The sequence below is a fragment of the Chelmon rostratus genome, chromosome 15 (genome assembly GCF_017976325.1).
Source record: "Chelmon rostratus isolate fCheRos1 chromosome 15, fCheRos1.pri, whole genome shotgun sequence".
NCBI classification, from domain to species: Eukaryota; Metazoa; Chordata; class Actinopteri; order Chaetodontiformes; family Chaetodontidae; genus Chelmon; species Chelmon rostratus.
Window position 1 is genome coordinate 5,888,291 of NC_055672.1, and position 13,377 is coordinate 5,901,667.

Below are 13,377 nucleotides of genomic sequence, written 5' to 3' on the forward strand. Positions count from 1 at the left end.
AATTCCATCTTTTACCTCCAGCTCCTGAGAGATAAGTTCCGAGAGTTCACGCGGGAGACGGGGATGGTGGGTCAGGAGCGAGTGGACATGGTCAACCAGACGATAGACGAGCTGATCGAAGCCGGCCACGCCGAGGCAGCCACCATGGCGGAGTGGAAGGACGGCATCAATGAGAGCTGGGCCGATCTGCTGGAGCTCATCGACACTCGCGCTCAGCTCCTCGCAACATCTTACGAACTGCTCAAGTAAGGAAAGGAGTATTGATGTAGCCAGGCGGCCGGTTATCTGGACTGATCGCATTAGGATTTCATGCCTAATCCTGTAATGCAGCATAGCATGTCCTGACAAGAGAGAGTGACTAATAACATCAAACCAGAACACATCTGGATGCAATAACACCGCCACCAAGAATTCAAGTTAAACACGACGACTTTACATTGATTGAATGAGATGATAATACACACAGAGCCAGAGAGACGGGGAGAGACTGATCTCTTTTTTTTTTTTTTTTTTTTTTTGAAAGGTACTTCGATGATGGGAAGGAGCTCGTGGCTCAGATCCTAGAGAAGCAGAAAGAGCTGCCTGATGATGTGGGAGAGGACTTCAGCAAAGCCGAGTCCTTCCACAGAATGCACGCCGCCTTTGAGAGAGACATCACAGCTCTAGGCAAACAGGTACAACGCAGGGGAGCAGCCCTTTTACTCTGAGGGAACGCAGCAGGCGGCGGCCAAGAGGCAAACTTTGATGATTCATATCTAGAAGGAGAGAGTGCTGCAATATTTGGGCAACTATGAGTTTTCTGAATGGGTGAGAACCCATAAGTAGTAGAGGGATTAGCAGCCTCTTTAATCCCACTGCTCTGGGAAGACCATCCGATCAATATTAATCAATAAGATTTAAAAAATGAAAGCTGCAGTAATCAATATTTTTATAGTAGCAATGCATCAAATTAATATATGTAATTTGAAAGGGGTCAGTTTTAGTGATGAGCCCACAGAGAAGCATCACCATTATGTTTGAGCCTCTTTCAGATCAATGTTTTGGCTGTTTTGGTTCACTCTCGCTGCTCTCATCAACCGCTAACAACTGAACAGAGTACAACTTCTTTGTATTGTTGTATGCAGCAACAATAGCTGGAGCATTTAGCAGCCAAAGAGGCAGATATTTCCCTCAGGAAACCAAAATAGACGTAAAAGAAGAGCAAATGTTGGACACACATCACAAGAATCCAGAGACTCTAAATATAGTAGATGCTAATGCTGCTATATAATGTGATAAAACGTCATTGTTGTGTTTACACCTTGTTCTGCTGCCCCCAAGTGGTAGACAACCAAATACATACTGCTTTAATTGAAATAAAATAAAACGTCAGCTTGGTTAGAAAAACGTTTAGAATTTTAACTACATAAAATCACTTTTTCTTGATGTATTTGGGAAACAAAGGTCAACGCCTCAGTGCCTCAGATAATGTACAAAATGTTGCGTGAACAAATATTTTCCGTATATCACGTTTGTGTTATGATTTAACCAGTGAAAGATTCCTTTGAGGCATGTTTGAAGAATTTGAAAATTCTCTGCTTGTCTGTTCAGTTCCCTTGTGAAGTGAATGAATGTGCAAATACTTTTCATTTCAGAAGTTTAGATACTGGGCTTGTGGACCAGCTCACTCAAAAAGCCCATTCTTAGCGTAGGCTTTAAATGTCCTTGTGTAACTGTTGTATAAGCTGCATACTGGACCATGATTGGCTTCCAAACAAAATCCTGCTCATACGTCCTTGACTTAAACTCAGATTTAAGATGAGCACAGAGAACCTTTACGCCTTCAGCAGATTAATGACTCTGCACATTCATCTGTGTACGCAGTGAAGCTCAAGCAGTCACGTACAGTAACAAAAAGCACGACACGTTTTTGGATGTCTGAGACTTTAATTTTTATGATTTACTGACTCTTGATTCTCCTTCCTCCAGGTCCAACAGTTCCAGGAGACGGCCTCGCGGCTTCACGCCCAGTATGCAGGGGGCAGAGCGGACAGCATCCAGGCCACCGAGCGGGAGGTGGTGGAAGCCTGGAAGGGTCTGCTGGACGCCTGCGACGGCCGCAGGGCGCAACTGGTGGACACGGCTGAGAAGTTCCGCTTTTTCACCATGGTGCGGGACCTGATGGCCTGGATGGAGAGCATCATCCAGCAGATAGAGACTCAGGAGAAACCCAGGTGAGCACACCTCGGACAAGGACTCACCAGAGCTCCATTCAGTAAATTCCGACTTAATGCCACCACTGATTTCCAAACTACAAGAGGATGTGTTTCTTTTGACTAAAGGGGCTTCTGATTCAGACAGCTGAAGAACAAACCTGAAACCTTGTCCTCTGAGTGTCGGACATTTTTATTTTCACAAGTTTTAATTGGCAACAAAAATCTGGATGTATAGACGCCTTTTTATCTTTGGTAGCAGGTCAAAACAGAAGAATACTGTCCACTAAATGATAAAATATAGGCTCAAATAAATGAATCAATAATGCAAAGGAAGTCAAACTATATCAATATTGATTTGAGCTGCTTTCAGACAGCAACAGGCTGTTTTTCTCTTTTTTTTTCCTAAAGAGAAATCTGATTCAGATCGCTGTAACACAAACCCACAAAAACTCACTACTTTTTATTCACATCACAAGTTCAACAGTCAATTAAAACATGGATATTCTTTTCTTTTTTTAATACTGTCAATTAAGTATTGAAACGTACATATTCACCATTAACTAGTTATTTATTGGCGTATTGGCTCGGTGTTACGAAGCATTTATTAATGCTTTACTCTAAAACCACTGAGCAAAGTTTTCCTTCAACAACCTCCTGGTTGACAGCAAGTGATGACATTTTTGCTTGAATTACAATTTTAATAATCTAACCATAACCTCCAGATTAAGGCATTAGTAAGTGCTTTATAATGACTAATAAATATGCCAATATGCCACTAACATGCATGCTAGCAACTAGCTAATGGTGAATATGTGTACCTTAGTACAAAGTTTGACCAAAGACTATGTCTTGCACACTTTATACTGTTTAATTAGAGTTTTAAACATGACATTTAGTACATATTTTAATTTGTTCTCACACTTATTGTTCAGTAGTTGGTCTCAGTGGGTCCAAATTAGTTTGCTTGTGTTATTAGGACAGTACTCGAAATGAAGGTCATAATTACCTTAATCGAGGATGTTCAGGTTAATAAAGGCAGTAAGTAATTTTCTTACTGTCTAAAAGCAATCTGATCATATACAGAAAATATAATTACATGCATAACTTGAGCTTCAGTCTATTATCTATTTATGAGACTGCTTCTTCTTACTTTCTTACTTATTTATACAGGACAACTATGGTATGTTTGTATTAGATAAAGGAAAGCTTGCCAGAGCCTGGTCATGCAGTTTCAATCCCAACCAACAGAGGTAGATAGATATTATCACTTCCCATCCCTCCCTCCTCTACATTAGGGATGTCTCATCCGTGGAGCTCCTGCAGAAGTACCACCAGGGGATCCGCTCGGAGATTGAGGCCCGGGGAGCAAAATTCACCGACTGCATGGACCTCGGCAAGGCCCTGCTGACACGCAAGCACCGAGACTCTGCTGAGGTAAGACCTGAGCGGCAGAGACAGCTTCTTTTCATCCTCAGCTGAGCCTCAAATTGCTGCTTTCATTAGATTTAATTACTTTTCTGGGAGTGATTGTTCTTGTCTGGCACAATGGAACCAATTGGATCGCCTTGAAAGAAAAAAAAAAATTCCACTCATCTTACACTCATCAGGGAGCCTATAAAGCAAACACTAATTAGAAATGGAAAAGCCAAAAGAATTTAAATGAGCAATTGACCCTGGCCTGAATTTAATGTGCGGTTAATTACTTCACAATACTAATTCTGAGAGGATAATAGCCAGTCTTGGGGCTGAGTTGTTAATAATGCTGATATGTAACTGCGACTGTATGACTGCTTGTGTCAGATTAAGGAGAAGCTGGTGCAGCTGACGGAGAAAAGGAAGGAGATGATGTTCAAGTGGGACGACAGATGGGACTGGCTCAGACTCTGTGAGTAAAACTACACTAAACTCCAGCCTAAAACCAAACCCTGTGCACGCACACCTTTACTAACCTGCCAAAGTGATGTGAAAGCACATACACTGAGCACCTCAGGCTCCAATTCATCTTTTTGTTATAGTTTTAAAAATAATCTGAGACAAAAACAGAGAAGCTCTATGATACTGTTTCCTCTAACACCACGTGAACTACAATCTGGAATTATATATACAGTTTTATAAACCTGCACATGTGGCCGGTTTGAGTCTCGAGAAATGCTGCTTTATACAAGATGGACAGCAACCTTTAAAACCCGACTGTATGAGTCTAAAAATGTCTTCGCATTGTGAAAATGTCCTCACTTCCCAAACATGTACTCAGTTTCTCAAGACAGCCTCACTTTGTGAAAATGTCCTCACTTTACAAAAATGTCCTCAATTCAAAAAAATATATAAAAACATTAATACCAAAAATATGTTCATCTCCTAAAAATGTGTTTACTTTCCAGAATTGTCCTCACTGTCGAAAGAATGTCCTCACTTTAAAAAGAATGTCCTCTTTCCAGAAGTGTCCTTACTTTCCAAAAAACTTCCTTACTTTCCACAAAAATGTCCTCACTTTCCAAAATAAGTCTTCACTTTCCAGAAATGTCCTTACTTTGCAAAAGAATGTCCTCTCTTTCCAGAAATGTCCTCTTTCCAAAACACGTCTTCACTTTCCAAGAGAATGGCATCTCTTTCCAGAAATGCCCTCTTTCCAGATATGTCCTTACTTTCCAGAAAACGTCCTCACTTTCCTAAAGAATGTCCTTACTTTTCAAAAAATGTCCTTATTTTTCTAAAAATGTCTTCACTTTACAAAAATGTCCTCAATTCAAAAAAATATATAAAAACATTAATACTAAAAATATGTTCATCTCCTAAAAATGTGTTTACTTTCCAGAAATGTCCTCACTTTCTAAAGAATGTCCTTTCTTTCCAGAAGTGTCCTTACTTTCCAAAAAACTTCCTTACTTTCCACAAAAATGTCTTCACTTTCCAAGAGAATGTCCTCTCTTTCCAGATATATCCTTACTTTCCAAAAAACGTCCTCACTTGCCAAAAGAATGTCCTTACTTTTCAAAAAATGTCCTCACTTTCAGCTGCAGTTGTTTTAAATGGTGTTACTGTAAGACAAAGAAACTACACTGTAAAAACTCTCCCGTCTTCACTGCCTCCAGTGCTGGAGGTGTGTCAGTTCGCGCGGGACGCCTCAGTGGCTGAGGCCTGGCTGATAGCTCAGGAGCCCTACGTGACCAGCAAAGACCTGGGCTACAGCGTGGACGAGGTCGAGAAACTCCTCAAGAGGCACGAAGCCTTCGAGAAATCCACCGCCACGTGGGAAGAACGCTTCTCTGCACTGGAGCGTCTCACTACGGTACGATGAAGACTAAAACATGAATCATTACCGCTGCTGCAGTCTCGTCAGAGACATCGAACCAGAGAAATCTTTAAAAACAACACATATTTAGCTCGTGAGCGCTGAGGCTGACGGCAGTAACGTGTCGTTTAATGCTTCCAAACCGAACTGTGTTGTAGCTGGAGTTGTTGGAGCTGAGGAAGCAGCAGCAGGAGATGGAGAAGTTCATTAAAGAAGAGCAACGTTCAGATAAGGACAGCAGGTATACACACACACACACACACACACACAATACATGTACCATCATCACAAAAGCCCTCTGAAAGCATTAATCTGGTGATATTCTAATTTTTTCTTGAATACATTAAAAATCCAAGGAAGTCTGGTGTGGCTTCGTCCTCTGTGCCATATACCTCCACTGTTCTCTAAAAACTATGAAAAACACATCAGTGAGCCATCTTCCTTCATTACGATGAACATGGACGCTGTGGTTTACTTTGAGTCAATCCCACACACACTGTCCGCCGCCATAAATAGGCCCAACAAATTGAAGAGGTCAAAAAGTATTCGGAGAGGGACAACTGCAATATTTCGTCTCTAATGGGGTTTGTTGACAATAACAAAAAAAAACAAAAAAACAACAGAATATTGCAAGTCTTCTCCTTTAAGCTTCCGTGCAGGCACACACAGGTCTCTCTCTCTTTCTACTCACTCAAACACATTGTTCTTCGCCCGCTGCTCTTGAAAGTCGACCCCATGCTGCCCTGTTTCCTGCAGGAGAGAAGACACCGGCTTTGCAGAGGAATCTTCACAGCTTTACACTATTGGGGAACAGACTCTGGTTAGTAGCTGCACTCACTCAGCTCCTGTCCTCTGAGCTTTCTCATGTTGTGACCTCTGTTTAAGAGACTGAATTTTTTTAAAAACCCGCCTCTCTGCTCTGCTTTTTTTCTTGCTTGCATTGAAAAGAGGTCCTTGACTTTCTTATGCTAGAGGAAACTACATTTGACTCTGTTGAGAACTCTCTTTGAGCACTTGTAAAAACAATCATGGATGCATAAATGAAGGGCGCACTCTGCTCTCCTATCCCCTACAAATGAGCAGGTATATATGGTTTTTCTGTCTCGGTTCGTTTTTCCTCTCCAGTCTGGCGCAGTGGCCCCCAGTACAGGAACGCTGGAGGGGACGGCCGGTGATTCTACAGTTCCCATTGAGTCAGAAATGAAAGAGAGTGGTTCTCTGGAGTTGGCGCCTTCCATCTCGGTATCGATCCCGAAAGAACCAGAGAGGGCTGCCACCATGCCCATGGACCCCCCCAGAGCCCAGACTGTGCTGCAGGAGGGCCTGCTGGGCCGCAAACACGACGTGGAGGGCTCAGGAAAGAAGGCCTCAAACAGGTAGATGGACCACAGCGCTGTTTCTGCATGTTTTAGCCCAATCGTTTGCTTCCACTCATTTGTTAGGAAAATCTATCAGCACACTTGAATAATTGCTTACCTCCTTTCATCCATCACGACAAACGTCAAGTCTGCATCATTTTTCAAGTTACCTCAACATAATTGCGCCTCAGCCTTTTTAAATCAATCTGTGAACACAGTTCATTTTCTTTGTGATGGATTAAACAACTCGAGCAAGTTTCAAGGGTTTCGAGCTCTTTTCAGATTGGAAAGAAATGAGAGGAAGCCAACGGCTGCCTTGAGCTACAGCATGCATGCATTCAAAACGTGTTATACAGCGGAAGTGGAAAATAATGCCTAAATATGATTTGTATTTCAGGAGCGAGATTTTACAAACACATTAGTTTAGTCCTGTTTAGACAGCAGGTGTGTGAAGGAAAAAACATGTTTGCAAGCTGTAAGTATAGTTAACACACACTGAGCAAGCCCTCAAATGTAAATGTCCTCAGTAGAGAATTAATTACAGACTGACTCACCTACGAATGTGAACTCTTATATGCAAAACATACACGAGAACATTTAAACATTAAACAAAGAGCGAATGAAAATCTAATGGTGACACATGAACATGTTAAAATGGCCTTTTACTGGAGCGGTGATCTTGTCACGGCTCTCCTAATCGGGATTAAACTGATTTTGCATTATTGCCTGAGATTAGATATCTGAAACGATCGATATTGAGGCCGCCAGTTTCCGACCCCTCCTCTCCCTCTCAGGTCGTGGAACAACTTGTACTGTGTGCTGAAGCCGGGTCAGCTCTCGGCCTACAAGGACGCCAAGAGTTTCGGCCATGGGGTGACGTATCACGGCGAGGGCCCCTTGTCCCTCAGTAACGCCAGCTGGGAGATCCTCACCAACTACAAGAAGAAGAAGCACGTCGCCAAACTACGGTGAGAATCCTGCCAGTCTTCCGGTTTCTGGAATTGTCTCACTATTAAAAGAGTAGTTCAATATTTTGGGAATGCATCTGTATGCTAAGCTAAGATAATCAACTACCGTCTCAAGCTTCAGCAGCCTCACTTTGCTAATAGTTGCTGCCAGTGGGAAACAAACATTAGCGCACTGTTTCAAATGTGTGGACAGTTAGAGCTCAGATGCTTACAACCCTGGTTCCAGAAAAGTTGGGACTTCTTCGCTTGTGAGCGACTGAGCCTTTCCAGGATGCTCCTCTCATTCCTAATCATGATGCTATCACCTGTTACATCAACCTGTTTACCTGTGGAATGATCCAAACAGGTGTTTTTGGAGCGTTCCACTTCTTTCCCAGTCTTTTGTTGCTTCTGTCCCAACTTGTTTGAAACATGTCGCTGCATCAAATTCAGAATAATCAGATATTCACAATAATAAATGAAGCTGATGAGGTCAAACATTAAACATATATATATGAGTAAGGATTAACACGTTATCACATTCTGTCTTATTTGTTTTACACAGCATCCCAACTTTTTTGGAATCGTGTTGTGAATGACTAAAAATCAGTTTTGGGGAAACTAGTTACTTTTTTTACTGTAATGGTGAAAATAGAAGAGCTCTTGTTGTTCTGTGATGTTTAACCTCACTTCCTGTCCCTCTCACAGCCTAGGAGACGGCAGTGAATATTTGTTCCAGTGTAAAGACGAGGTGAGTTTTGAACCGCCGAGCAGCTTTCCCTAAATCGCACGAGACCGAATGTTCTGATCTTGAATAATCTTTGACCCTTTGTAAAGCAGCCCGGGGTGTAATGCTACATATGGTTCATACATTTTTCATTTCAAGTCTTTCAGTTTGATGTGTCTTCCCACATCTAAAGTTATTTTTGTACAGTAAGCGGCTGACATTAATCAAGTTCATCATCCAGCGAGAGTCTTAACCCACAGGGATCATTAAAGTTTTTCAAAATAAAATATGTTTGGTTGTTTTCAGCTATTTCACCCTAATTTAGCCCCACAAACAGCTCATTTGAAGCTGCCACCTCCACTTGTTCATTTACTCAAATAGACCAGGAGACAAAAACACACACTGCCCCCCCTGGAGGTGGACCTCCCTTTGTAAGCCTCTGTGGTGTGTGTGTGTGTGTTTAATTTTCAGGAGGAGCTCCAGCGTTGGAGCCAAGCCATGGAGAAGGCCGTTCAGCCCCTGGCAGCGGAGGAGGCGTCGGGGGCCTCAGGGGCCAAAGCCCACAGCCTGCCCGCTCCCTCCTCCTCGGCCGCCCTCCCTGAGGCCAGCTCTGCCAAGAAAGACAAGGAGAAGAAGTTCAGCCGCTTTGCCAAGAAGAAGTGAAAGGAGATGGGACGGCCACTGGGCGGGCTGGAGGGGGGGTTGCTGAGGCAACCTGGAAAGAGAAAGTAGTATTCGTGTACAATCAGTCAGAGCGAGCTTTTTATCACTAGATTTTTTTTTTTATATTATTTTGCGAGGATTTACATAAATATTGTAGTTTAGGTTAAAGCCGTCACTCTTCGCTTGTATTTAAGCCAGTGTACTTTTTTTCTTTGTGTTCTTTTTAACAAATGCCAAATTCAAAGCATTAAATTAAAGCACAGGAATGCTCCTTTCACACTCAACCAAAGAATGTTTGTAAAACTTTTCTTTTCTTATTTTTGCTGCAATTTTGGCTTCAGTATGGCATGCTTTGATTCTAGCTATGTACGATATGAAGGCCTGTAATGAACATAGGGTGACTCAGAAAGTACCACGGAGTACTTTTCATTAATCTGCCTTATACAATGGTTGTGAACTGTAATACTGTGCTGTTTGAATTTGGAGCTCCAAACGCTACTCGCAGAAGCAGAGTGAATTAAACAGGCTTTGACCAGCTTTGTAAATGCGGTGTAAAGGCTTGGTGATGAGCAGACTGTAGCGCAGGGCTGCACAGTGCACACACACACACCAAGTGTTAATTGCAGGCATGCAAACGAAATGCTCTATGCACTGTGAAGGGTTTGACTGCTGAGACTTTAGCTGATGACGTGCGAGCAGCCGTGAGACGCCGCAGTCAGTCCGTTTGGAATATAGATCGAGTCAGACTGCGGTCTCAGCTGAACTGTGGCAGTAGTTATTTCTGTGAACTTGAAATATATTCGACACTTGTGTATTGAACCCTAAAGTTCATATCTATTCATCAACATATATACATATACAGTTTATATATCTACAGATGCATGAAGTATGTTTTAGGTTAGTTTGATATGGTGCTATTGTGATATTCTTGAACCTTCAATCAAGACCATCTCGACCTTATTTGTCTTTAACTTTGGCTGCAGAGACGCGCGAGAGAGTATTCTGTTAGCATCGATCTGAGGGGTGTTTCATAAAGGTGGCAGGTGTGACTGAGAAAAGCCTGATTTTAAAGGAGCCTCACTAACCGAACCAGGACTCAGCTGTTTCCTAAAGTCCAGTCTGGACCCGAGACATGAAGACACTGATAGTGTTAATTCATAACGCAGAAAGCACATTCCTACTTGCCATTCCCAAACCCGGTTAAATGTCGGACAGGCAACCGGCGTAAAAAGCCTGTAACACATCACACATGCAGATCATATACAAACAAAAAAGCCGGGTTGGATGAGTACAGTTTGCCAGCGAGATGGCAACAGATGATCCGCTGTGGCGACCCTTAATGGGAAGCAGCCAAAAGAAGACAACGGAGAGTAAAATATTGCAGCAAAAGTGAACAAAACGACGAACTTAAACAAAGAAATGACAGCCTTTTTCAAATGAATGTACAGCTGTAGATGTATAAGATGAAAGATACTGTTAAACAACTTCAAAATATACAATGAGACCCTACACAGGGCCTTTATTTTATAGCATGACGATAAGATAATTTTTTAGAGCGTATGATTTTAATATTTGGTTTGGAAAAGCATAATAACAGTGAAAATACTGTTTCAGCACCTTCACACTGGCTGCCTGAGGCGTCCTTCTTCAGTGACATTTACACACAGAAGTCATGGCTTTATTATAATTATGCTGGATTCAAAAATGACATATTAAAAAGGGCAGCCAGTGTCAAGATGTATTAAATTTGACGTGCGCTCCAAATTGAGTCGTGTTCACAGAACATCATTAAAGGAAGGGAACACCGTGTTTCAGTCTGACTTATTTGAACCTCCTTTACGGACAAATAGGCCTGACTTGCTGAAATAAACTGGGTTTAACTGGTAATCTGGCTTTATGAAACACCCCTCTGGTCTCACAAACTCGATTTATTTACCCGAAACGTTGAGCGTCAAACTACAGCCAACTTAAACCAGGTGCTGTTGTAAAAGCAGAAACGTTTCTCGGTACCGGCCAAAGTTTAGGACGAGCTGCGGCTCGGATGGATCATGACTGCTTTTCCAAACCACACGACAGGACCGGGCGAGGATCGTACAGCAGCAGCGTGGAGCTGAGGGAATGTGTCTTTAACATGAATGTAAGGTGAAGAAAGGAAGGGAGTGAGAATTCGGTACATTGAACAACAAAGCCATTATAGAATAAGTCATTTTAACTGATATACAGGGAATATAGAGTATGTACAGTGTACGAAACAGCATTTATAGATGTTAATTTGTCACCAGGGTGGTGGCTCACACCTACACTCTCCCACTGCCGTCTTGCCTTGTACTGCGGGCTCCGTCCCTGAACTACGCTCCAACTCAAGTGACCTCAATGAATCGATGGAAGTCGGGTGGAGAAAGATAAACAGACTGTTCAGCTCAAGAGGAGATGTGGTAGCATCACGATGGTCTCTGTCTAGATTAAAAGAAGAGGTTTTAATCTAAATGAGAAACACGGGGCCAGAAGAACATCACGTCTGTGCAACAAGTACCAGTAATCCAATTTCTCTGCCGGAAACACACCTGGAAATGGTTTGGGAAACTTGCATCACGTGCATTCAGTCTTGTTTTTATTGGTCACTATATCTACAGTAACACTCTGTCACCTCCATCCACTTTGTTAATCCCTCCACTCCTACCTGCCTTTTCTGTTCAGTGGTTTTTAAAATCTGCATTTTGTACTCTCCAGCTATGTAAAATATCCAACAATGTTGACAAGAACTATCAAATACATTTTGAGAGAATAAACTTTAAAATAAACTCCTGAAACGATTCGGTTTGGGTGGAGTTACTGACGTTTTAATCCCCTTTGCTAATTTTTTTTAAATTCACGTCCACGGTCGTGCCTTTGCATATTTTTAATGATTACTGACTTCACTAGGAGTGTTCATACATTAAAAAGGTGCAATAAAATGAATTTCAAAGTAGATTTATTGAGTACAAACAATTTGACAGAGGCAGGCGTGAAACAAAAGGCATTTTTACTTTGTCGAACAGTCATCCGTTAACCAAGCTAATTTCAGATAAGACGAGCTGCGCATGAACATATTCAAAGCAGACAAAACGGTTGGATTTACATTCCAGTGGCTGTTGGTACAACAATGAATAAACAGCCTAAAGACAGCGAGGCAGCCTCAGGCTAAACTAATTAGATCTCAGCTGACAAGTAACGGGCTGAAGGTGATCACTTACAGCAATACAAAGCCCTGAAAAACAGTTCAATTCTATCTTTACAAACTCAATAGGTGTATGCCTGCAGCAAAGCATACAAATTATCATTTTTCTTCAAAACAAATAAGGCAGAAGATGCATATGAGAGATACTTGCAGCATATTGTATTACTTTGTCATTAGCCAATTTTGCGCAGCGAGGCCTCAACGGGGCCCGCCAGGACTTATTCTGCTTCTGCAGTAACCCCGTAAACACCATTCATTTACATGCACACTTTTGCATCTTGCTGCCAGCAGTAATTTCTCAGCCCGGCTATGAGAACAAATTATGCTTTCCACGGTTAGATATTATCATTTCACTGCAGCTCTGCTGTGAGAACTGGCTATTTACAGAACAGATGCAAGAGCAGCCGTTTGTGATCCGGTGGCTGTTAGAACACAACCACGGACCATCGATACAGGCACTGACAGGGTTCCTGCACAGTCTCCCGTTTCTAAATTCAAACATTTTCCTGACTAATGTCTTTAATTTTTACAATTCCAGGTCATTTCCATCATGACAAAACTGCTGCCATGATGACAACGACCTCGTGAGCCAGTGTGAGAAATTAGTCAATTAAACAACGTACAGCCGCGTATTTCAGAACTGAACGTTTGTTTTTATACTTGTACAGACCGTGTAATCATAAAACTGGAGGAAATTAATTTCCCACACTTTAGCAGACTTATGTAGGAACCCTGCATAGGCTGTTAAATCTCCTCTTGGGTGCTATAAATCTCTATTATCCAAGAGGTGACAAAGAAAGAATGAATTAGATTAACAGAGTGACATAAGGCAATTAATAAACAGCTACCGTATGTTTCAGTATTTACACAACACTGCGGTCAGAGTGGAAGAACCTCAAGAGGCACAGCACAGCAGCTGATCCACCGATGACAAATCTACTGTCATTCAACCACTCGTCTGTTTCTGTATTCAGTGTT

The 13,377-nt window shown here is 42.0% G+C and overlaps 1 protein-coding gene across 2 annotated transcripts in view; it reads left to right on the forward strand.

Moving 5' to 3' along the window:
- Positions 1–11,990, forward strand: part of sptb (spectrin, beta, erythrocytic) — a 47,221-nt gene extending 35,231 nt beyond the window's left edge. For both annotated transcript variants that reach the window (XM_041953583.1, XM_041953582.1), the window contains 12 exons: positions 22–245; positions 524–674; positions 1,969–2,213; positions 3,491–3,629; positions 3,996–4,080; positions 5,288–5,484; positions 5,646–5,728; positions 6,244–6,307; positions 6,613–6,863; positions 7,640–7,813; positions 8,501–8,543; positions 8,991–11,990. In XM_041953583.1, coding sequence (XP_041809517.1) covers positions 22–245; positions 524–674; positions 1,969–2,213; positions 3,491–3,629; positions 3,996–4,080; positions 5,288–5,484; positions 5,646–5,728; positions 6,244–6,307; positions 6,613–6,863; positions 7,640–7,813; positions 8,501–8,543; positions 8,991–9,182 — 1,848 coding nt within the window. In that variant the 3' untranslated portion in view covers positions 9,183–11,990. The remainder of the gene's footprint in view (positions 1–21; positions 246–523; positions 675–1,968; positions 2,214–3,490; positions 3,630–3,995; positions 4,081–5,287; positions 5,485–5,645; positions 5,729–6,243; positions 6,308–6,612; positions 6,864–7,639; positions 7,814–8,500; positions 8,544–8,990) is intronic.
- Positions 11,991–13,377: the final 1,387 nt, after the last annotated feature.